The 26,063-nt window shown below is 46.4% G+C and overlaps 1 protein-coding gene across 4 annotated transcripts in view; it reads right to left on the bottom strand.

Moving 5' to 3' along the window:
* PPM1L (protein phosphatase, Mg2+/Mn2+ dependent 1L) overlaps positions 1–25,441 on the bottom strand; it is a 182,040-nt gene extending 156,599 nt beyond the window's left edge. The window contains exons 1-2 of one of the 4 annotated variants that reach the window (XM_083442387.1): positions 25,357–25,441; positions 23,164–23,913 (exon numbers count right to left, since the gene is read on the bottom strand). In XM_083442387.1, the coding sequence (XP_083298513.1) occupies positions 23,164–23,562 (399 nt within the window). In that variant the 5' untranslated portion in view covers positions 23,563–23,913; positions 25,357–25,441. Of the gene's footprint in view, positions 1–23,159; positions 23,914–24,545; positions 24,721–25,356 lie in introns of those variants that run through there. The other 3 variants (XM_083442385.1, XM_083442388.1, XM_083442386.1) reach the window with 3 other exon arrangements.
* Positions 25,442–26,063: the final 622 nt, after the last annotated feature.

Below are 26,063 nucleotides of genomic sequence, written 5' to 3'. Positions count from 1 at the left end.
GCAAAACGAATTGAATTTCTTTCCATCCCTAAACCTAAGTGATATTGGTTCACATGTCCTTTCATTCCCTTTGGGCATTAATTCTGAGCACCCAATTAGCTCAAGAATGGGACCTTGGCTCCAGAAGAAGAAGAAGAAGAAGAAGAAGAAGAAGAGAAGAGTTTGGATTTGATATCCCGCCTTTCACTCCCCTTCAGGAGTCTCAAAGCGGCTAACATTCTCCTTTCCCTTCCTTCCCCACAACAAACACTCTGTGAGGTGAGTGGGGCTGAGAGACTTCAAAGTGTGACTGGCCCAAGGTCACCCAGCAGCTGCATGAGGAGGAGCAGGGAAGCGAACCCGGTTCACCAGATTACAAGTCTACCGCTCTTAACCACTACACCACACTGGCTCTCCTGGGCAATGCAAGTGTTTCTAGTCCACGTCAAGCAATATCCAAGTATCTTAACATCCATTCTGAAATAATATGATGACCATACTATAGCAAGAGATGGGGAGAGTCAATGATCCACGAGGCCAGCTCAGTGTTACAGGCATAGAATGCTGAAATATGAAATTGAAGAAAAATCACTTAAACAAAATGTACCAAATACAGCCGATGCCATGGACTGGCTGGATGCCGAGGAGTGGTGGGAGGCAAGAGCTGGGGAACCCCCAAGGGAACCCCCAAGGGAAGAAGGCTCAGAGCCAGGGGATACTGAATCACGGTGTGGTATGCTGGTTTGCCATCAACTGATAGGAAGTGCCTACAGAGGGTGGTGAATACAGCACAAGATATTATGGGCTGTCCCGTGAATCCGCTGGATGACATCGCGGAAGAACGTTGCCTCAGGAGAGTGAAGAAAATTCTCAGGGATGATTCACACCCTGGCCGGCACTTTCTTGATCTTCTGCCCTGGGGCAGAAGATATAGAAGCATGATTAGTCGCACCAACAGGGTAAAGAACAGCTTCTATCCATGGGCTGTTAGGCTGCTGAATGAAAAGATAACAACAGGGCAACTGACTTTCGGGTTTGGTGGGTGTGCATCAGTAAACGAGGGGAATTAAGACTAAGAGAGCTGAGTGGAGGGTGCTCATGTAATCTCACTGTATACAAGTTGTACAAGTGACAATAAGGTATTTCAATTATTGTTGGTGGGACTACAATGAGTGGTCAGAGGGAGCAGACTGGGAGAGAGATGTGTCGGAAGCTGATACAGTGATAGGGTTTAGAAAGTAGGAAGAGGCTGGGGCAGAATCAGAGGCAGAAGTGAGCTGGAGAAGAGAGGAGGTTAAAAGGCACCACAGCCCCTCTAGACTGCAACGAAGTGGTAGTACTGGGGAAGCATCGCTGAACAAACCAAAGCAGAATAAGTCCACCAGTAACATCAGGAACATGCAGCAGTATGCACACACAATAAAGCACCAGTCTTGCAGAGCTCTTGAGGAGGTATAATCATGCCATACCCATCTTGAAGCCAGAGCACTCCTCCGGCGCTACTTTCAAGGAGGAATTTAGAATGACGCACATCTACTGTTTCACTGTTGCCATTACTCCAAGTGGTTTAGAGAGGGCTCTCGGTTCCCTTGCGGTTTTAGGCTTGGAAATACAAACATTGTTTCATCAGATAATGCCACATTGGACAAACAGAACTTCTCTGTTTAGAATGGAACATAGCAGGCCGTCTGGGATCAAGGGCCTTAGATGAGCACTTGTGGTACCTGGCATTTAAACCCTAATTCAATTTGAATTAATAAAACCTGTTATGTTTAAAACAAAGATGCGTTTGGAGTTTGTCGTTTCTTATGGGTTTACGACCACCTTCCAGCACAAAAGCTCGTTACAAAATCTTGGGCAAAAGGCCAGCCTTCTTGCAAAAAAAAAACCCTGTGGTGTGGGGCTTCCAGAAAATCCTCCTATGCAAAAATTAGGTTATTTTGCACTTGAAATATGTTTTGCATTGGAAACATTTTCTGATGGCCTAGAGCAGAGATGGCCCTTCAGATCAGCCCCAGCCAGTAAGAACCATGGTCAGGAATAACTGTCAAGGGTGATGGGGAGATTGAGATTCACAGCATCCGGAGGGCATCCTGTCCCAGAGAGCAATCTAATCTCGCTAGCAGGCTTATCTTACTTGTATTTAGCAAACAAAGGTCAAAACACTGACCCTGCCAAACTTGCCTAATATTTTATTTGCAACTGGCATCCATTTATTGTTACTCAATGCTCCTACGAAACATGACGCCTATCCCTGGAAAAATAAAATGCAGAAAAATCATCCATTTGGGGGAAATTTCCCCAGAAAAGGTCTGCCCCACATCACAGCCAGTGACGCTCCACAACCAAGGTTGATGGTTGCTGATGTGAGGGGACACCAGTGGCTCTCCCTCTACTCTGTCCCTAATACCTCATAAAAGCAAAGGGTAAACTACCCACAGAACAATAGGAACGTGGGTGGTGCTGTGGTCTAAACCACTGAGCTTCTTGGGTTTGCCGATCAGAAGGTTGGAGGTTCGAATCCCCGCGACAGGGTGAGCTCCCGTTGCTCTATCCCAGCTCCTGCCAGCCTAGCAGTTCGAAAGCATGCCAGTGCAAGTAGATAAATAGGTAGGTGATGGTTTCTCGTGTGGTACAGAGGACAAAGCTTTCTGCACTCCAATTCTAGGTGCTCCAGAGCTAGATGACCAAATGTTGGGATAAGTCATAAGGACGAAGCCCTAAACACCTTTGTTGAAATAAGTAGGGTTGATTCCAGATAAAATAATTTCAGGCTAAGGCACAAACTGTTCCTAGAAATGCCCTATTGATGAGTCAGGGAAGATTCTAGGGTTGCAGTTGTATTAATCAGCAGAACACACAGAATGATGCCGTGGCACCTCGGGGACCAATTTGATTGCAGCACCAAGCTTTCATTGGACCAAGAAAGGCCAAAACAAACATTGGGTTTGAAGGTCTCTGGGGGCAAAATAAGTGAGCGGTCTATGGGGAGGTTGGGAAATGCACTAAAATCAAGATCCTGGGCAAACTGAAATAACAAACTGTCCAACAAACAAATAAACAAAGGGGGGGATTAATTTGAGAGCACTACAGGGAGAAAGATAAATAGATGAGTAAAGGTTAGCAATAAGCCCTGAAAAACTCCACTCAGCTTTTCAACAATGCAGACTTCCACAAATAAGAAGAATGCGATCTCCTAAAAAGTTAATTGGAATAGAGAGAGGGGGTGGGGAGTGCTAGCAGTTTTTGCTACTCTCTAGATCAGGGCAGAGCCCGCATGGCACAATGGTTAGAGTGTTGGACTATGACCTGGGAGACCAGGGTTCGAATCCCCTCTCAACCATGAAGCTCACTGGGTGATCTTGGGCCAGTCATTAATCTCTTAGTCTAACCTACTTCACAGGGTTGTTGTGAGGGTGAAAGGGCGGGGGGAGGAGGACCTTGAGCTGCTTGGAAGAAAAAGGTGGTATATATATGACATGAATGAATGAATTTCCAGCCCAAGGGCCACATTCTCTTCCGGGCATCCTTACGAGGGCCATATAGCAGTGGTGGGGCGGAGCCAGAGAAAAAAGTGGTGGGGCCATGGCTTCAAAGTATATCTTTGTATAGTGGGCTAGTTGCTACTTGCACCCCTCTCTGTATCCTCCATCCATGGAGGATTTCATCCAAACAAGGGGCATTGTTAGGAGTTCAAAGACACATTCAAGTCAGTGAATGTTCAGGGTTTGCAAAGCAGGGTCAGTGAGGGCCACTCCAAAAGGACTTGAGGGCCACATTTGACACCCAGGCCTGAGATTCCCCACTCCTGCTCTAGATACAGAATTCTTTTCTTTTTTTATTATTTATTCAATTTATATACTGCCCTTTATTCAAAGTCCCCAGGGAGATGTACAACATTAAAAACATATTTTACATAGCATTAGAATAAAAGACAATGAAACAATCACAAAAAACCAATAATAGTCCCTCCCCCATTTAAAAGTCAAAGGTTGATTAATGGCCAGATGCCTGGATAAAGAGGAATGTTTTCACCTTGTGCCTAAAGACATGTAATGATGGCACCTGGCAAGCCTCTCTGGGGAGAGCATTCCACAAATGGGGAGCCACTACAGAAGAGGCCCTTTTAAACGTTGCTGTTGTCAAGGCATCTCTTTCTCCACAGAAAAGTTGCAAACACTGTTCAAAGGGAACTTCCCCCTCCCACGCAGAGTACATCCCAAAATGACTGGCAAAAATGGCACCCTATAGTCTTTAACACCTGTAGCCAAAAGCATGCCTGCCCTGTCAGCTCATTTGCAAGAAACGAGAGTAAGGGATGATGAATCTGCAGAGGATCTGGAATAAGGGCCAGGCTTGGGAAGATGCAAGATCCAAGCCATCATGAGGCTAAGCAACAGAAGCAAGATGAGAGATTAAGCAAGGTTAACAGAGCTGCAGACAGCCCAGATCCAGCCTGTTGCACAGGCAACCAGCCAAGATTTCATCTGATCAAGAAATAAATAGAATGACTTGTTGAAGCTCAGGTTGTATTTGGCCGGCCACCGCTGTTAAACAGGGTCACAGGAGGCCATATTATCTAGCAAGCCAAGGCACAATCATGTCTCCCTGGAGTCTAGAGCACCCTGTACCAAGCTTGTGAGGGCAGTGTGACACACACATTCCTCACCACCGAGCCTCAGAGAGCTCAAGCTTCCGTAATGGAGAAATCTTCCTGAATCAAAGTCAGACTGTAGGTCCGTTTAGCTCTACACCGAAACCTTGGAGAGATGCCGAGAATCAGACATGAGAGCGTTTCCCAGGAAAAGTCAGGGATTGAATCCTGGAATCTCTTGCATGCAAAGCATGCGCCCTACCACCGAGTGACATCCGTTCCATCAATCGCTGGAGAGCCGTGACCCTTCTTCACTCGCAAGGTTGAACTTTTACAGCACGCGAGAATAAGAACCAGCTAGCCTCAGGACGAGTCCACCCTTCCTTTCTGCATGTTGCTAATCTGGATGCAGGTTGCCTGACTGAAAAGACTGAAGCCCAGAAAAGTGACTCATGCACAACAGGCAAGTTCTTCAGAGGATGGTGTATTTATTCCATGTCTTTGAAGCAGGAGCAAATGAATGACCATGGGAGAATGAGCTGTAGACTTCCCGACTGCAGATGGCCAAGGGGCATCCTATAGCATTCAGCCAAGCAGGATCCAATGCCCTTATCGAGCTTCTGGTGTTGACCTGGCTTCTCCACCTAAGCCAGATGGCTAGGAACTGACGACAGCCAGACTGAACCTCTACCAGCCACACACTTGCTTGCCTCCAAAGCGCCAGCCCTGACAACGTGTGCATGTAGAGCAGGCTTCCTCAACCAGATACCTCCAGATATTTTGCAATACAACCCCATCACCACTGACCACCAGCCATGCTGGCTGGGGCCAGGAGATACAGGAGATACAGGCCACAACATCTAGAGGGCACTTGGTTGAGGAAGACTCTAATCTAATATCGATTAGGACCTCAAGGCCTTAAGGATCACTTCTCCCCGTATGAATCAACCCGGACCCTGCACTTGTCATCTGAGAGCCTTCTCTATGCCCCCCATCCAGGAGAATTTTGGAGGGTGGCAACACAAGAACGGGCCTTTTCTGTGGTGGCTCCCAGATTTTGGAATGCTCTCCCCAGAGAGACTCGCCTGGCACCATCACTACATCTCTTTAGACACCAGGCAAAAGCATTCCTATTTACCTAGGCCTATTGCTATGAAAGTGCAGGGAAGTAGGCTGTTATTATGATGATGATTTTACTATGAAGGCCATTCTGTCATTTATTTATTTTTAACTCACTGATGCTCTGCAATGTTTTTAATGTTGTACTCCACCCTTGGACCTTCTGATAAAAGGGCGGTAGAAACACTGAATGCATAAATAAATGAAAAGGTGATATGATAGCCATATTCAAATATATAAAAGGATGTCACATAGAGGAGAGAGAAAGGTTGTTTTCTGCTGCTCCAGAGAAGCGGACACGGAGCAATGGATCCAAACTACAAGAAAGAAGATTCCAGCTAAACATTAGGAAGAACTTCCTGACAGTAAGAGCTGTTCGACAGTGGAATTTGCTGCCAAGGAGTGTGGTGGAGTCTCCTTCTTTGGAGGTCTTTAAGCAGAGGCTTGACAACCATATGCCAGGAGTGCTCTGATGGTGGTTCCTGCTTGGCAGGGGGTTGGACTCGATGGCCCTTGTGGTCTCTTCCAACTCTATGATTCTATGATTCTATGAAAATGCAACTAACATTTGCAGTCTTCACTACTGGTTTCTTCCAGGAAAGGACTGAACATTATTGGCCATTATTGGCCAGGGAGAACATAATCAGGTGCAACTAGATGTCATCTGCATCCCACACTGAGAATTGTAGAGGAAGGGAATCTTTTTCAGACAGGGGACCACGTTCCCTTCTGGGTAACCTCCTGAATACCACATGCCAGTGGTGGGAGGAGCCCGAAGCAAAAGTGGGTGGGTTAAATTTTGTCTTTGTTCAGTAGGCTAGTTTCTACACACAGAGAGACACAGAGGATTTTCTATCCTCCATCCAGACAAGCAAGAGTCATTATCAGGCAAATGTGTCCACTAAGGGTGTGTTGTAGGGTCAGCAAGGGCTGTGGCCTGGGGCAAATCACAAGGGCCGAATAGGAGGGCTGCATTTGACCCCTAGGCATGAGGTTCTCCACCCATGTTGCACTGCTTGGTCCAGTGCAATGCTCTAAAGCTCACAGACACCTTCTCCCTTTTGTTTCAAGCCGTATCCTAAAGCACCCTCCCGCGACTGTTTTGAGGACAACGTCTTTTGTCATTTTCTTAAGTGGAACATGCTTATGCATTCAGCAAGCATCCCGGTCGCCCCACGATAACCATTTCATTATGTAAATGTGCCCAGAGGCTCAGGCAAAAGGTTGCAAGCCTTTTTTTTCAATAAATAAAAGTAATAGGTGCATTACTTGATTACCATTCTCTCTGAAGAGGCACACTTGTGGCAGGTATAAATTATAACAAAAAGGATCAGAAAAGTGAAAGTCGGGGAGGGCAGAAATTGCTCAGGGGTCCAGTGATACAGGTTTGGGGGGAGTATATATTGATGGTCTTTAAAAAGAACCCCCTTGCATGCATTAGAGGAAGCCAAGAGAGCAACAGATCCACAATGTGTGAATTTATAACAGCAAACCTATGGAAATGTGATCAGGACCACAAACAAAACGGTTAGCAAGCCACAAGAGGTAGCGTTACATCAAAACCTGAACATTTCTTTGCTTTTCAAAGCACATGCCTCCTTTGATTTCTCTCATTGTTGTATGATAGTGACATTACAAATCCATTTGGAATCACTGGCAGCCATCTCCTGCAGACGTAGCAATCGCAGACTTTGCTTATCCTTCTCTCAACAGCGATGGGGCTTCAGATGATCACAGCAGACGCTTGAACCCAACGTATCTTTCATTTCCACTAGTGCAAAGGTATCTGCTAGTTTGTGGGTGGCGAGCTATCATCGTTAAATTGAAAGGTTGTATGCTGTTGCTAGCGACTATGAAAAACGTGTCGACAGAAGAACTGGCGTGCTGCTAAACCCTCTTCTGGCGTTCAAAAGAATACACAAGGTTGCAAACTGCCTAGGAACAGTGTGTACCACCCCCAGCCTAACTGATCCCATGTGCACTACCTTGTCTGTACTGAGAATTCTATATGCATTAAGCCGAGGGCCCTTAGAATTCCTGATCCCATGGGATTCCCCATAGCAGGGAAGATTGGAATATCCCTTCAGTCCAACCAGCTCAATTTGGCAAGGTGAGAGGTGAGGCAGGTAAGACCACCTCAGCACATAAAAGTTATAAGTAGGTAGGGGTAGGGCCAGCACACAGACCCCTGGTCCCATCCGCAACTGTGTTTCCTGGGTTGTTTTGACACCTCTATAGGATTACAGGTAAGAGCTGAAAGCTACTAGGTCCAAGATCCCACATTATCAGATTTCTGTTCCGCATATTACGCACACTTAATATGCTAATGCTAACGTGAGCTCCCATTGTTAGGTCCCAGCTCCTGCCAACCTAGCAGTTCGAAAGCACAAAGTGCAAGTAGATAAATAGGTACCGCTCCAGCGGGAAGGTAAACGGCATTTCCGTGTGCTGCTCTGGTTCGCCAGAAGTGGCTTTGTCATGCTGGCCACATGACCTGGAAGCTGTCTGCAGACAAACGCCGGCTCCCTCGGCCAATAAAGCGAGATGAGCGTCGCAACCCCAGAGTCGGTCACGACTGGACCTAATGGTCAGGGGTCCCTTTACCTTTACCTTTTAACATCTCATCAGTGGTTTACTGAACACTGATTTTTGTGCTTGGGTATGATAATGGGGGAAAGCTACCCTTTCAAATGATGACATGTACACACCATATTCTTATGGGATTTCCTCTTGGATGATCTCTCTCCTGTACTAGGAGTAGGTCAAAGCTACTCCTTGGCACATTCATTTTTACCTTAGAGCAGAAGTGTGCAAAACCATGCCCTCCACATGCTGATGAACTACAGCTCCCATCGTCTCTGACCATTGGCCATGAGAGCTGAGGCTGATGGGAGTCCAACATTTGGAGGGCACCACATTGACTACCCCTGTCTTACACGTTTGCTTCGCTACCAAAGGGTAATACTATGTAATGAAGGCACAAATCCTCAGCTAGCTGTGGAACGTTGGCTATGTAGATCTTTATAACTTAACTCTTATGCCATTACAAGGATGCAATGGAAAAAACCAGCTAACTTCCCAAGCCTTCGAAACCTGACCCTATTGTGCAAAGATTTGTTCTTGTAAGACCTACTTAAGTAAATGGTAGCCAATAGCCATTTAAGCTTCAAGGTTCTATACAAAGCAGTCATCTCATGATTAAGTATTCATACAGTAGAAAGCGGTTGGGCTCTCTACCAACATTAAATGCACTATCAATGTCAAGGTGAATTGCAATTAGCATGCAACTGATTCGGTGCCGATAAAACTTTTATATTATTGAAACTGGGATACACTTCATGACAACACTAATTAACACTGTCCGGCTCTAGTCTTGATTTTTGCTACTTACCTGATGGCTCTAAAACTGTGTCTGCTTACATAACGGAGAATGCACCATGAGACATTTGCAAGAGCCCAAAACACATGCTGGTGGCAAGAGAGTTAGCCTGTGATCTTACTGACTTCTTACTAACAGGCTGCAAAATACTGACAATTACATAACTAGCTTGACATTCAGCAGTGGTTCATAGGCAATTGACGAAAGAAATCTGAAAACATTGCGAAGTCTATGCATTTGTTGATCTAAGGCAACACATTCCAGACATTTTTAGCAATGACTACTTCTACTGATAAATTGTGGATATGCAAAAACACTTATACCTGAACCATCCTTGCGTGACCATCCTTAGCTTCCAAGCAAGGCGGAGCACTTTTAAGCTCCCAGACCTGCTTACTGAGCTCTAGGAGGTTCTCATGAGATCTCTTGGAGTTCCTGTGAGAGCATCCCAGAGGCCAGTGAGCAAGTCTGAAAGCGAGAGAGATCTCCCCACACTGGGAAAACCCAGTTCGAAAAGAGCTTTTAAGACCTTGCATGCAAGTGGGCCAAGTTAGTTCAACTCCCCAAAACAGATGTTCAAGCACCCATCTAACTACTAGTCCCCAGCTTGGGGAAGGCAGTGCTAGGAGTGCCGGGAAGTGGTATTGTCAGGAGGCAGGTGCGCAGTGCGCTCAGAACCGAGCACTGGCCACCCCCCGCCCCACCCCTTTCAGGGCGGTAGTGCCAGGAGGCAGGCCACACACACAAATAAGCCTAGAATTTTAAGGTGTGGCTTATTTGCGGGTGCGTCTTATATTCGGGCCAATACGGTACTTCTTTGTTTCCCCTTTCTTTGGGAAAATTCCCCTGTCCTCTGCTGGGATGATCACAGCAAGCTCCCCCACGTCCCTGAACAGGGATGTCACATAAGCCTGCAACCTGAGCCACCGAAAGCTGAGGACAACTATACCAATTAGATTGTCTAAGGATCATTAGCTCCTCTTGGCCACTCACTTAGCAAGGGGAAGAGCACACAGCTCAGATTACAGCCTTTGGTGACATTTCAGATTTAGGCTCATCAGAAAGAGAAACCATATTTCTACTAGACCTATCATTCAGTTTATAAAATAGAATTAGAATCAACCTCCCAATGCTTTAATCACAAAGGAACTGAAAGTGTGTGTTCTCTCTCTCTCTCACACACACACACACGCTTCTTTTCCAAGTGCTACAATACTCCTGGTAGCATGTGGCTGTAGGTCAAGCTGAATTTTTCAACTTTCATATTCCAAAAACGAGGGGTGCTAAAAAGTTGTAACATGACTTGGGAATTCAAAAAATAATAGTGAATATCTTTGTTGCTTTCTTTCTTGCCAATTGTTACACATCTCAGTACTTAAACAAACATTAAAAAAACCACAAGCGTCTGGAACAGAATTCTGGTGACCACAGTCCTCTGCTACTACTGGTAAGGGCTCTCAAAGCCTCTCTTGGTTTTAAGTAAGGCTGGGGGCTGTTTTTTTAGTTTGCCAAGATCCTAAAACAAAGCAAATGGGAAATGCCCAAGGTGTCCAGGGAAAGTACTGCAGATCAACGGGGGAGTCCCTGCTTTGAATGCAGAAATGCCTAGGTTCAACTCCTGGTGTGTCCAGGTAGGGAATTTCTTTGCAGGAGCCAAGACAGGAGCTAAGGCAGCAAAGCAGGGATGAGAAGGCAGAGTCCCTAAACACTACAAGACGGATCATATCTTAGCAACACAGCATATATAGATGGCCCTGCTTGCTGGCTTTCCAGAGGCATCTGGCTGGCCCCTGTGAAAACATGATGCCAAACTGGATGGAGCCTTTGGTCTGACTCTGCAGGGCTATTCTTATGTTCTTATCCAAGGCCGGCCAACTCATTTTGGCACATGAGGCAGAAAATTCCGCAAGTGCCTCTCCTACTTGCAGGGCTTCTGTTCTTACACCCCATATTTAATCCATGGGCCTCTCTAATTAAAGGATCTTAGGTAACCAGGGTGGAAAAATATATCTCCCCCCCCCATGGCAATGCACCTTATCAGGAGCTGGAGGGCCTAGATGCAGAAACATTTGATTCTGTATGTAGCTGTGGCATGGAAATGGAGGCATGGAAAATCTTTCACCTGCCAGGATTGCCACAGGGTCCTCCCGGACGGGACAGGCTGTAAGAGGCCTCCTCTGTTTGGGCAGGCTGTAGCTTTGCCTGAGCAACAAGATCTTCCTGGCTCTCATGTGCGTTTCTGAGTGTTCCTCGCCTCCGGTTCCTGGCTTGGTCTCTTGGCTCGGACTCCCTGGCTCACCTCTGAAAGCCGTCTGCACCTCAACCTCAACACAGTGCCAGCCAAGAGGAGAAAACCCTGAGCTAGGGTAGACTAACGGCCTGGCCCCAGGCAAATCCTCATAAGCTTAAAAGCAGGCCTGCGTTAGCTTACGAAAGACAAAGCGATTGCTTGCCCAGAGCACTGGCCCCGCGGAAGAGGCAGATGGACAACCAACAAACACAAAGCGATCGAGCCAAACTCCAAGTCGAGATGCGCACAGGTCCATGTCAGCAGCCCCGTCCATCAGCTGCAGGGAGCAAGTGTGAAATCCTTCAAATTAGGCAGCTCTTGGGGGGAAGCTGGAGAAGGTCCCTTCAAGGCAGAAGCTGCATGGAGAGATTGGCAGCGGAAATACAGGCCCAGCACAGCTGCATGTGGAGAGGCAGGCCTGGTGCGGGAGAAAACTTGCCCCTCTCTTATAAGCAACGTAAAGCTTTTTAACAAGGAGGAGCATGGTGCTACTAAGTTCTGAAGAACATATTTTACAGTAAAAATAAAAAATAAAAAGGGCAGTGTAAGCTGAGCTGTATTCCCGACAGTTTTAAGGAACCTAAAGGTTCCTTAGTGCTCAAATAACCCCTTTTAAGCGCAAATTTCAACGTATGCCTAGAAACAAAGAAGAAAATGGTAAGATTTGTAGAGGCCATTTTTCAAGACAGTAGTAGCTTGTCTCAGGGCAGGGTTTGCCCCTTGGTGCCCTGTGAACCTTACTATGCACATTCAGGAATGCAACTTTTGGGGTAAGGGAGTTCCAGGACGCAGTTCAGTTTGTTATGGCGAAAACAAGGACTGTGTACATCGTCCTACCTACCCAGAAAATCTCCACAGAAGTGCCTGTAGCCATCAAGATTAGACAGACAAGCCAATCCATGAGTTTAGCCACTCCCAAGAACTTTGGCCCATTCAGAGGTGGTGTCTCTCTGTACAGCAGGGGTGGGGAACCAAAGGTAGGGGTGGGGGCAGGGAATGTGGCCTACCAGGCCTGTCTGTCTGGGCCTCAGAACTCTCCCTAGGCCACAGCCCTCATCGGTATGGATCACACCCCAAGTGTTTTTGCCTGGCTGGAGGGTGTCCTTGAACTCTGACAATGCCTCTTGCTTGTTTCGATGGGGGATGGATGACAGAGAGGGATAAGTGTGTAGCAATTTGCTGACTGTGCAAAGGTGAAGTTTTAATTCATTGCTCTGCTCACTTTTGCTTGTGGCCGTGCCCACATCTGGGATGTGGCCCTCACAGGTTTTCCCAGAAGGCAATGCAGCCCTTACACGAACTAACTGTTGCCTCTGGTGTAATGCCTTTTTCAGCCATTTTGGGAACATGACTTGAGGGGTGAGGTAAAAATACCTTAAATAAACAAATACATGAGCCAATTCCCATATTTGGGGCCTGACACAGAACATCCTTTCACTCGTCACACAAAGGTAAATTTGGCTCTGCCACATTGTGTACATTCAGCAGGGAGCTTCGCCCAACTGCATATCCCCAACAAGTGCAGCTTTATGAAACGCATGTGGAAACACAAGTCTTCTGCATCCAACCTTAAGATGTTTAGGTTTGTGGCGTGTGAAAGAGACTCATTTGCCTCTAACCCATGCTCAGTTTATCTGTGGCTGAAGACACTTCTTTTAGGATCAGGTTTTTGCCACCAATACACAGAAGCCTTTGTTAATGTTTTAAGACCAAGCCACTACCTCTGGAAAGTATTGGTGGTGGTGGGGGACAGAAAACATATTTCAGATTCAAATTATCTAGCTGGACAACCTGCACATGGCAAAACACTCATTTTAAAGGTTTATCTTCTCCCCCTTAACGCAAGAGCTGCAGCGGTCCTGAGAAATACGTTGTAAGGTTTGCACTTCCCCTTATCAGAAGAAACGCTGGGTGCCCTGGAACACTTTTATAACCACCAGGGAATGGGAAAAGTAAAGATTTACTAGAGGATATTTTATTGGCTGAAAGAACCCAGTCTCCACGCCAGTCCCCGCTATTAAAAATGGAAGCATAATATAATTAATGTTTACCCCCAAAGGCGATTGGCGAAAAAGGGTGGGGAGAGTGGGGTAAGGAAGAAAGGATTTGCCAATATTTATGATGACTCGAAAATGTGCAAAGGATGAGGGGCGGGGGGGAGAACCCTGCAAGGCTGGAATAAATGAAAATAAATGTGCATTTCTCCCAGGGAGCCTTGAGGTTTCCTGTATGATGCGCAGAGGATAATTGTGCTGTGGCTTAGCAGTTAAAACACGTAGTTTGATTGTCTGGTTGAAGATCGTCAGCTGCTCACACAGCTGTGAATCAGACAAGGTCGGAGATGATGAGAGCCAGCAATGTTTCAGCATCATAATCAATTTGTAGCATCAGCGGCCTGATGGGTGCTCTATGCTGCCACCCACTTCTCTTCCCAAAGTTCATTAAAAGTTCCCACCAAGAAGAGTGATGCATTCTGCTCCTCTCTTCCCCGCCCCATCTTATCTCATCATCCAATCAGCTTTGAGTCCCACTACTCAAAAGTTGACAGCTTTGTCCCACCTCGCCACTCTCCATATCCTTGAGCTGTCTTTCTTGGAATGAATTTTCAGCGAAACAATGCATTTTCAATTAGAGTATTTTATGGCTTGTATAACAGTCCAGGCCCTAAGCGCCCATTACTAAAATCTGCTGGGCTGGCCTGTGCATGAAAAGAGAAGGGAAGAAACTCTCATCTAGTGACTATGCATTTTTTTTGCCAGGTGACCAAGATGCTTATTAGAATCATGAGAAGCATCTTGTTCTACAATATGCAAGAATTACTTTAGTCCTCCCACAGAACTGCTTTATACCAAGTCTAGATCAGTCCATTCAGAAGATCCCCCGAATGATCAGACCAAGCATTGATCTAGTCCGGCATCCCATTTCCCATGCCGACCAACTAGAAACCTCTAGGAAGCTCACAAATAGGGCATGAAAAAGCAGTAATCTGAAACTGGAGATTGCATATAACCATAATGGCTAATCATCGCTGATATTTTCCTCCAGTAATTTACCTAATTTGCAGTTCTGCAAAGCAATTTCCCCTAATGTAGTGCACAACTACATCTTATGACAGCAGATTCTATCAATTACGTGCTGTGTGTATGTGTGTGTGTGTATATATATATATATATATACACACACACACACACAATATATATATAATATAGTGCTTCCTTTTGCTTGTCCTGCATCTCCTGACAATCAGTTTCATTAGATGGTCCCAGGATCTAATTTTACAAGACTATTTTGATGGAAGCGCTAATCTCAGCAGAGGTGAGGCAAGATGAAGGTACCTTGGACAGCTCCAATCAGGGATCAGGTTGAATACTGTACTGCAGGGGTTGGAAAGGTTTACCTCGCTTGGGCCGGTTCATTCCCGCGGAGATCGCTCCGTGGGCCGGAGCGCATCTGCACAAATGCGATTTCTGGCATCTGCACATGCGCAGACACGATTTCCGGCACCACGGAAGCGAGTCCCTGCTCCGCGCTGTGCCAGTTTAGCACAGCTTGCAGGGCGTTGCCGAGCAGGCCACTCGGGGGCCATTTAAACGACCCCCGTGGGCCGCTTGTGGCCCATGGGCTGCAGGTTGCCGACCCCTGCTGTACTGCATGAGAACAGAGCTCAGATGTTGCTTTAGCAGGAGTTAACTATTGGACTGAGTCTCATATAGGAAGCTGCAGCTCTGCCTTACTAGCAAGCTATACTCTGCCTTTACGGTTGGAGGCAGCATTATTTTTGAAGACCAGCTGCTGGAAAACACAGGAGGAGAGAGATCACTGCTGTACTCAGGCTTCCCATAGGAATCTGGTTGGCCACAGTGAGCACAGGTCGTTGGACTAGATGAGCCACAGGACTGATCCAATAGCCTCTTCTTATGTTCCTATCTATGTGCAGGACTAATCTTTTTTTAAAAAAAGTCCCTAAATTATACCTGGTCTGATTTACACTGTGCAGGGGATAGAGAATGTACACTCAAATTCTGATTTGTAATTCAACCTTTAAACATTGAGTTCATCAATTAAAATGACCCATGTTTGCTTTTCAGCCCCTAGCGTAGATGTCAGCAACTGAGACAGAGATTTTATTTATATATAAGCATGATATTGACAGCATAAATATTTACTCCAGTCCTAATGCAAATGCAAGCATTTCCCATCAAGGCTGGAGGAAAGTTCTATAAATGGGAAACATCACTAATTTCCATGAAATCTTGTTTGAATCTGAGGTTTGGCTGTTTATTTAAAAGGATATCAGGCAAAAACAAAGCCTTTCACTATTTCAGTGCAGTACATAGCAAACTCCTTCCTCCAGCCACAACTTATTCTGCCTGAAACCTACTGTCAGTCCGTATAGCTCAGTATTGTCTGCTCTGACTGCCAGGCAAGGGAAATTCCCAATTCAACCTAGGCTGTGTACACATTATACCTTCAAAGCACATTTGAAGCACACTCATATGAAGTTAGAACAAATTTACTCATCCCTGATTTATGGCAACCACAAACAGTAGAATATACCTTTTCAACAGGTATGTAGAAGGGATGAGAAAGGTAGAATGGGGGGGGGGGTTGATGGGTGCAGCAGTCATTGGAACATGTTAACACCAAAGAACTGGAGAAGATAACAATAATTTTATTATTTACATGCCACCCATCTGACTGGGTTGCCCCAGGCACACTGGGAGGCTTCCAACATAGCAAACATCAAACATTAAAAAACTTCTCAATACAGGGATGCCTTCAGAGGTCTTTGGAAAGTTGTGTAGTTGTTTATCTGATTGTCATCTGATGGAAGGGCATTCCACCCGGGGGGGGGGGAGGGACAACTGCTGGGAAGGCCCTCCATCTGGTTCCCTGTAACTTTACTTCTCACAATGAGGGAACTGCCAGGAGGCCCTTGGAGCTTCATTCTGCGCCGAGGGCCTTCTGGTGGTTCCCTCACTGCGAGAAGCGAAGTTACAGGGAACCAGGCAGAGGGCCTTCTTGGTAGTGGCGCCCGCCCAGTGGAATGCCCTCCCACCAGATGTCAAAGGAAAAAACAACTACCAGACTTTTAGAAGACATCTGAAGGCAGCCCTATTTAGGGAAAGTTTTGATATCTGAACGACTACTGTGTTTTAATATTTTGTTGGAAGCCGCCCAGAGTGGCTGGGGAAACCCAGCAAGATGGGTGGGATATAAATAATAAATGATTATTAAAAAAGTAAAGGTAAAGGACCCCTGACAGTTAAGTCCAGTAGCATACGACTCTGGGGTCGCGACGCTCATCTCGCTTTACAGGACGAGGGAGTAGCCGTTCGTCCACAGACAGTTTTTTCCGGGTCATGTGGCCAGCATGACTAAGCCACTTCTGGCGCAACGGAGCACCGAAACCACAGCAGCGCATGGAAAAGCTGTTTACCTTCCCGCCAGAGTGGTACCTATTTATCTACTTGCACTTTTGGCGTGCTTTCAAACTGCTAGGTTGGCAGAAGCTGGGACCAAGCAAGGGGAGCTCACCCCGTTGTGGGGATTCAAACTACCAACCTTCTGATGTGCAAGCCCAAGAGGCTTAGTGGTTTAGACCACAGCGACACCCGCATCCCTAAATTATTATTATAATATTATTATTGGAGCTGTATCTCAGAGTCCAGGCTGAGCGACAGGGGTGGAGATGTTTCTTCATGTACACAGGGCTGAGGTCATTTAGGGCTTTGAAACACTCTGAATTGTGCTTGGAAACATACTGGGAGCCAATGTTAATCTTTTAGGACTGGTGTTTTATGGTCCCGGCAGCTGCTCCCAGTCACCATTCGACCAGTCACATTCTGGATTAGTTGTAGTTTCCAGGTCACCTTAAAAGGTAGCCCCGTGTAGAGCGCATTGCAGTAGTCCAAGTGGGAGATAACCAGAGCATGTGCCACTCTGGTGGGGCACTGCACAGACAAGGTAGGTTCTCAGCCGGTATATCAGATGGAGCTGGCAGACAGCTGCCCTGGACACAGAATTAACCTGGCCCCAGGCTGAGCACCTAGACCTTTAGGGGCAGTGTTACCCCATTCAGGGCTGACAACTCAATGCAGAAATTGCTGATCTAGATGGACCAAAGTTCTAACTATGTGTAAGACCAGTTCCTATGTTCCATCTCCCCACCGATACTATATTTAACATTGAGTACCAGCAAGTACTCTTAATTGGTTGGTGACTTTCTGTCCTGGGGGCCTAAAACTGAACAAGCTCGGCTAATCAGCAAGGCAGACATGATCAAGGCACTTCCAGCATCAAAGAACTCCCCCCCCCCAAGAGCAAATTTGTCTTTCTAAACAAATCTTTACACAAGTAAATCAGAGACCCACACTGTCATTACTTGTCCTTTGAAGTCAAGGAAAAACTAGCAAGAGTAGCCACTTACAAGGACCTAAGAAAATACAGTTCTGAGTGTATATTAAGCTATGCAACTTGAATAGTTATTAAGTCCCATTTCATGCATTTTTCTATTCAGGCATTCAGAAGGTACACAAAAATGCCATTGAACAAAAATGAGGAAAAAGACAACTAAAAATATTCCCTCTTTTGCAAAAGAATCCATTATGCTGTTTCTTTCCCAAACCATTAGAATGAAGAAAGCCTGTGTTGATAGAAGTAACTCTCACACAAATTGAACGATTAAAAATGTCAGTCGCATGTACCAGGTACATCCTGCTCCAATAACACCACTTATTTGCTTTTATGCAAAATTTGTTTCCTTTGTGGGTGGGAACCCGAGACAGGAAAACCACTTATGTCTACCTCACTTACAAAGAAGAGCAGACACTTTGTTCGTATAAGAATGATGAGCTATTTAACTTTTTTTAAATTTTCTTTGAAAAGAGGGACTCTGGTTACGTATTTAGCAAAATTACTTTAAAAGAGACCGAGAGGGGCTTCATAAACAGCTCCAAAAATAAAAACTTTTGTTATCAAAATCCTACTTTACTCTGTAATAAAATGGTTTTAGAATGTAGCAGATTAAAAACAACAACAGAAAGCAGATACAATATGTATATATAGTTCATCCCCTTGTTATAGGAATTCTAAGGTCTCACATATATATAAATCATATGTTCATAAATCTACAAGGCAAATGGTTGGACGGTGTTCTCGAAGCTACCAGCATGAGTTTGACCAAACTGTGGGAGGCAGTGGAAGACAGGAGTGCCTGGCATGCTCTGGCCATGGGGTCACGAAGAGTCAGACACGACTAAACGACTACAAAGAGCACAGGACAGAGCAAAATGGCATTTACTGCTACTATACTGTTAAAGGCAAAACTGAAAGGGTCCCACAGAGGTTTGACAACCGTCTGCTGGTGTACACTTTGTTATTTATTTATTTATTTATTTTAGCTTTTAGATCCCACCTTTTCCTCCAAGGAGCTCAATGCTTTGAGGTGAGCTAGGCTGAAAAATGGCAAGGGGCCCGAGGTGAGCTGTGAGCTTCATGGCTGAATGGGATTCGAACCCTGGGCTCCCAGGGTCATAGTCCAACACTCTAACCACTATACCACACTGGCTTTATCTCAATTTCCTGCACCAGGCACAATGTGGTACATCTAAAAAGCCCTTGCTACAATTCTCTGTTTCGTTCAAATCGGCATGCAGCAAGTTTTTAACACAGCAACAAGCCTATGTACACATAGCAGAAAAAATGCAAAGACCAGAACACCTTTTCTAACCCTTTTTTAATAAAAATAATAATAATAATAATAATAATAATAATAATAATTTATTATTTATACCCTGCCCTGCGGCTTCCAACAAAATATTAAAATACAATAATCTATTAAACATTAAAAGCTTCCGTAAACAGGGCTGCCTTCAGATGTCTTCTAAAAGTCTGGTAGTTGCTTTTCCCTTTGACAACTGGTGGGAGGGCGTTCCACAGGGCGGGTGCCACTACCAAGAAGGCCCTCTGCCTGGTTCCCTGTAACCTCACTTCTCACAATGAGGGAACCGCCAGAAAGCCCTCGGCACTGGACCTCAGTGTCCGGGCTGAACGATGGGGGTGGAGACGCTCCTTCAGGTATACTGGGCTGTTTTCATTTAGGGCTTTAAAGGTCAGCACAAACACTTTGAATTGGGCTCAGAAACGTACCGGAAGCTGCTTTTTTAAATGGCTGCTTCGAATGTTATGACCCTCACAGTGAGGCGGCCAAAATTTTGCACGGTAGTGATACGCACACTGGCTGTAAACAGCAAGTTAGGAAGTGGAATATCACCACCTGGCCACTTGTCTGTGATGAAATCAAGAGCAAATGGTTACCACACAAAAAACACTAAAAACCCACAGCTGCCCCCTAGCTCAGCCATCCTATCAGCTATTTATTTCCCCGGGTCCACCCATAAAAACACACATTTAACACTGTCATTTTCAATGAGGCCTGTTAACAACAAGTGTGCAATACTATACAGAGGAAGAAGACGAGGGCAAACAAAGGACTGGGAGTGCTAAAAGATCAGCGAGCTTAAATGCATTCTGAGCAGATAACCAGCTGCTACTGAGTAACATCATCCACTCCTAACACTTCGCTGATTAAAAGGCAACTGTAACCTATCTTTCAACCAAGTTTCCAATGCAGCTAACAAGGCATATTAGACACAATATAAATTAATACGAAAACATACTAGAAATGCAGAAGTATAGAACAGAGCAGCAGAATCAAGAAAAGGAGCTAATCAAGGCAAACCCCCCCCCCCAAAAAAAGACCCCCTGAAGCAGACTGCTTTGGTTTCCTGCTGAAAAGCCATGGAGGAAGCAAAATGAAACTTCCTTAGGAAAGGAGTTCCACAGCTACAATGCCATTGCAGAAGAGGCCTGGGCACATACTTCAGAACAGTAAGGAGTAGTAGACAATATGAACAGAATTCCACCAAATAGTTCCACTGCAGATTAACTTGTATTACTGTTACCTAAAGACCCAGTGCTCCTCTAGTTCTGGATATTTCATTTGCAAAACATTTTGCCTTATATCTGGGGGGATTGTTCATAGGTACCAACATTTTTGGCCATTTCATCTTTAGAGGGGCAGGTTCGTGTAATGTGCACTGACAGGAACCCACCACCCGACTGCATGAGCCAATCTCTCCATTTAGCCAGAATAAACTCAGACTGCCTGTTTTCCAGCTCTGTTACCTCCCCACTACATCACAGTCAGCTGAAATACTCCCCAACATCTTCCCAGTCTTGAGGCTCCACCCTCCACCCACAAGGAGCTTAGTGGTAACCCATTTCAAGAAATTCCGGTTCCGTGATTGCAACCTTTGACTAACACCTAAGCTCAAGCACTCCAGATTAGGAGACAATATGCTTTTGTCCAAAAGCATGTGTTAAAAGGATGGAAACTTCCATATGCTTTTTTGCTCTTCAATCAACTTGATTCAGAGTAGAACGGAGGAGTTAAGAAGCAGCAAAAGAACGTTAAGGAGAGTCTGGCAGGATCACAACAAAAAGTCTATCTAATGCAGTACCCTGTGTCCCACAATGGCTAAACAGATACCTATAGGTAACTCCCACCCCCAATGCAAGAGATAGCCCTCTCCTGCTGTGGTTCTCCAGCAACTGGTCTTCAGAGACAAGCTGCCTCAGCTCCTGGAGGTGGTACAGCCATCATAACTAGCAGTCACTGGTCCTCCACACTGTGTGACCTATAAGGGCAAAAAAGGGTTTTGTTCCGTATAATCAGCTTCCTGCAATAACAAACAAGGACTATGCACGACACATATATTTTAACATCATTGCTCTTCATGCAATCGCAAATACCTAAATTTTAAAATAATGGCATCTGAGGTCAAATATACTAATGCAATTTACTCCTATAAGTGAAATACCATCTGATACAACAAAAGAAGGCTCATTATTACACACTGAGCTAAAAGTTCAATGCTAGCATTCTGTTTTAAAAGCATGATGGAAAGCCTACTGTAAACAGAACTCAGTGCACCAGACAGGGCTTAGCTAGAAATTTTTTTTGCCGGGATGGAGAGAAATAATATTCTAAACTGGTTAGGAAGAAAGGTTTTGCCAAGCTATATTTCTGTCACAAATCTGGATTTAACTAACGTACATAAAGCTACCAAATTTCAACACAAGGGTTTTTTTTGGGGGGGGGGGGGAATGAGTTAGGATAGAGAAGAGATGGTTTTCAAAGGGCTCCGGACTATAAAAGTTTATACTTAGCTTGAAATGCTTCTACTTTTTATAGAGTGGCACAATCCACCAGGCATTTCTCCTGAGAAAAGAACCCATCAAAATGAGTGGGGAACCACAGAAAAATGCTACTATGTTCTTGCACAGCTCCTGATTTTTGTAAGGTGGCCTTTAGAAAAGAATTTGGGACTCCAGGCAGCATACAATCACACAAACACACACACAAGCATTTGCTTCCCTTGAAAAACAAAATAAAAATGTTTATCTTAACCAAACATCAACATCCATTACAAGGTATCAGTAATAAAATACTTCAACAAATAACTAATCTGAAATTTCGTTGATTCTTAAACCCACAGTGGTTGTTCCTAAAACAAAGTCCCAGTCATAGGGATAGTCTACATCCTGCTATCCCTAGAGATTTGGGCTGCAGATCTATGCCCACTTACTGGGTGCAAATGAGCCTTACTTCCGAGGAAGAACATATGCTTAGGCTGGGGATGTTTTAGAGGCCCCCCCCCCCAATGTGGTGTGTGCACAGAAGGAGCGCAAGAGGTGCAGCCTATCAGGAGTTATGAGAACAGCTGCTACCCTTGGGGACCTCGATTTGTGCCAGATCGCTGTCACAGCTTTCCCGGCAAGTCTGACTTGCCAGAACAGCTGTAGGAAACCCGAAGACCCTCAGATCATAGCACAACAGAGGCAGAATAAAAACAAACACAAGCAAAGCACTTCGGGGGGTGCACCAAGTATTTCATTTAACACACCAACAAGATTCCTCCCCCAGTACCCTGTCACTTCCCCCAGCCACTCTTAGCATACAAGCAAAAGAAAAGGGAGGAGAAACCTCCCTGTATTTCACCACTGATTAACCCGACACAGATAATAGGTCTGCAGCTAGGGTGTCACTACCCGATTCTGCCACTCCCCAAGCCCACCCGCGCACCCTGCAATGTAAAAAAGCTACAGCAACCTTTCCAGGCATCCCTTGCAAAGAGGAAGGGAGTGACACATGGTATTTGCACTGCTGTCCAAGACAAACAGCCTGTCTCGGCAAGACTACAGAACGCGGTGTAAACAAAGAACAAACTTCTATGGCCAGAAATAATAATAATAATAATAAAGGCAGTGGCATGAGGTTAATTCCTTGGGTCTGCTAGAAGAAAGAAAGTTTTTCAGTTCTGTTCCTCAACTGAGGACATTAGGGATCTCCTGCTAGCTCCTTTCTTTCCTACAATAAAAAACACCCCCTCTTTCAATAAACTTTCCCTTTAAACCAACCATTACAGCATCTGCTGACTTTACTCAGCTGGCAGCAGCATGTGAAGCCTCATAGCTTGGTTAGAAGAGCTTTAACAGAGCAAGTTTGTGATCACAGTCATCGCTGCTAGGATGCTCAAACTGCAAGGTATTTTTTAAAAGGGAAGAATGGAAGACTAGGCTTTTGTCCTGCTGCACCCTTTAAATGGCTTCTACCCAAACCAGAGGTGTGAGTGACCGTAAAACAACAACTTTGCTACTAGTTTGAGTCAAACAGCGGCAATAAATAGGAAATGGCAGCAAATCCCGAACCCCCAAAATGAACAGCCCAAGACTTGCCTCGCCTCCGTGCCCATCAAATATCCCAAATATGGAAGGATGGGTCTTGTTCACCAGGTCAGTGATTACTTCGAACCTGTCCTCCATGTGGTCTCTCCGGCCTTGGATGGAGTAAACGGCCACGTTGTGGTTCTTAAACTCCCAGGTCTTGGAGAACTCGGCATCCAGCACATCCAATCCGCCGAGCCGGTCATTCTGCATGATCTCCGCCACTTTGCCCTTCACCATCTTCACGGCGTCCCTGCTGGACTTGACGATGGTTTTCACTTCATCCGTATGGAAGAAGTAGCTCCACAGTGCCAGGCTGATGCATAGCAGGAAAAGGGTCTCTGGTCTCAGCAAGAAGTAACGCATGATGCGACCCAGCAGAGAGAGCAAAGTCATTGTATCCTCTATCATTTATTACGGAGACAGTGGATTTCCCCCCCTCCCTCCTGACCATGCACCGCACACCCGCACAAACCCCGGTGATCGGGATGGGTCTAAAGACAAGGCAGCAAATCAGTGCATGCTCCGGTAATACAAACCCACAGAGGGCAGGGTTATCATCGGCTACTAAAGCTGCTGCCTCCTCCTCCTCTCCCTGTACCACTGCTTCAGGCAGCTCGAGTCACAGATGGCTGGGAGTAGCTCTGGTGTCAAGTAGTACGAAATCAGAACACCACTTCTGTGCAACCAAGGGCAGGCTGATCTGCCTCCTCTTCTGGCTCCTGCTGTTTCCAACCAGCACGGGGCTCTGGAGAAGGTGAACTGCAAGAAAACAAGCATCCGCACATGAGCAAAAAGGGGCAAGGGAATGGAGAAACGAGCACTTAAAAAAAAAAAACCAGCAGCAAGAGAGAGAGAGAGAGAGCTGTCAGCCTCTGTGTGCTATTGCAAAGAACTCTTCCAGCCAGGATGGAGGCGAGGAGGAAACAGCCTATGTTCGAGGGAGGACACAAAAGGACCCCTTCTGCCTTCTCCCGCCTGCTCCTCCTCTTGCTGCTGTTTCCCGGGCGCTCACTCCCAGCTGCCCAGAGATGCCTCCGAAGTAGGACAGTAAATCAATTCATGCTTTTGCCGTCTGCAAACTCCAGGCAGAGCACACTTTTATCCAGCGGCAGCCCGGAACAGTTGCTAGCAGAGGCTCCGGGGGAGCACAGAGGGAGCGAGAAAGAGAGAGATTGGAAGGTACCAAAGGAAAACAACCACAAAACGCCACAAGGAGAATGCGCACGGAAAAACCAGGAACAATGAAAAGAAACAAATAACAAAGGGCCACGTGGGCTTTAGGAGGGGAGGACTGCATTGGAAAGCAAGACAGGATTACAGGAGGGCAGCAGCATAGAGGAGCAGTAGTAGAAATCAAAAGGGAATTATTATATTATTAATATTATTATCACCTTCAGTAGGTAGAGCTGGGTCCTATTAAAAGGAAGCAGGGGTGGTGTTTTGTTGTGTTTCTTGTAAAATAAACAAAACAAGGCAGAATGTCACAATCAGGAGGGCCCTTACGGTGAGCCCCCAGAACTGCAGGGTCCTAAAAATAAGGAGCAGGGCTTTAAAACAAGGCCCGCTTGGTCACTTCTGGTAAGATAATGCAGCTCCCCAGGAAATCCCCGGCACGGGCGCTTGCACCAAGGCTCCCTCACCCAGCTGCCATGCAGCCTTTCCCTTTGCAAAACCCAAGAGGCATCGACCACCCGCATCATGCGCTCTCTTTGCAACCCGTCTGATGATGGTGAACTTCGGGGGGGGGGGTGTCTGTTTTTGTGGAGGGGTTATTTCTGCTTCTGGCACGGGCTCCAGTTTGCAGGCCACGAGGGCGAAGGGGTGCATGCCTGGGGAAGCGCGGACTCCCAAGGAGGAGGGACGCGCTTCCTTTCCCCCAGCCCTTACACCCACCGACTGTACCATCCCGGAGCTGCTGCAGAGATTTGCATGCTCAGGCGGCCGACCTCGCCGAGGGAGAAAGGCGGCGGCGGCAGCAGCAGCCCGCCTCGCGCCTCTCCGCCCGCTTTGCTGCAAGAAGAGGGGAGCGAGGCGCCGGCTCCAATCCCCGGGCCGGCCAGCCAACTAACCAATCAACCAAGCAGACAGCCAAGCGGCCGGCTCGCCCCTCGCCTCCCTCGGGCCTCCGCTGCGCTCTCGGATACCACTCGCCCCTCACCCCTCGCCTCGCTGCCCCGCCGCCCCTTCCCCGGCCGCCGTCACCTGCAGGGCCGCCCGCGAGACACCTGGCTCAGCCTCGCCGCCTCCGCCGCCGGTCCCTCCCACTGGGCTGGGCTAGTGGCCGCCGCTGCCTACGAATCCCAGGAGCCTTCGCGCAGGAGCGCTCTCGTACGATTGGCGGGAGGCCGCGCCGCGGGTTTCTGGGGGTTGTAGTCCTCGAGAGCAGGCTCTCTTGCGCCCTCTACCAATGAAGTCATCATTATTATTTATTTATACACCGCTTGCCTACAAAAAAAAAGCAGCAGCAGCAACTACTACTGCTGCTACTACTATTACTACTACCAGTCGTGGTTTACAGGAAGATAAAATAATAAAACGGAGGGCGGGGGAATACAACCCTACTTTAAGACCTATATTAGTCTTCCTAGCTAGGACTGATGGGAACTGTAGTGCCACCACAGTCCTGTGGTTCTCAACCTGTGATTCTCCAGATGTTGTTGGACTACAACTCCCATCATCCCTGAGCTCCAGCCTTGCTAGCTAGGGGTGATGGGAGTTGTAGTCCAACAACATCTGGGGACCCACAGGTTCAGAAAGGCTGAACTAGAGAGAGCACCTTGTTGGCTACCCACTGCTTTATTCTGTTATAGATTTAAGGGGGAGGGGGAATTCCCCAAACCCTAGAAATTAATGTGAGGGTTTTGATTAATTGGGATATGGATTAAAGTTCAGAACTGTGCCAAACAGGG

Source organism: Podarcis tiliguerta (assembly GCF_965153285.1).
Source record: "Podarcis tiliguerta genome assembly, chromosome: 5".
In the NCBI taxonomy this organism is placed as follows: Eukaryota; Metazoa; Chordata; class Lepidosauria; order Squamata; family Lacertidae; genus Podarcis; species Podarcis tiliguerta.
This window is presented reverse-complemented; position numbering and strand designations above follow the sequence as displayed.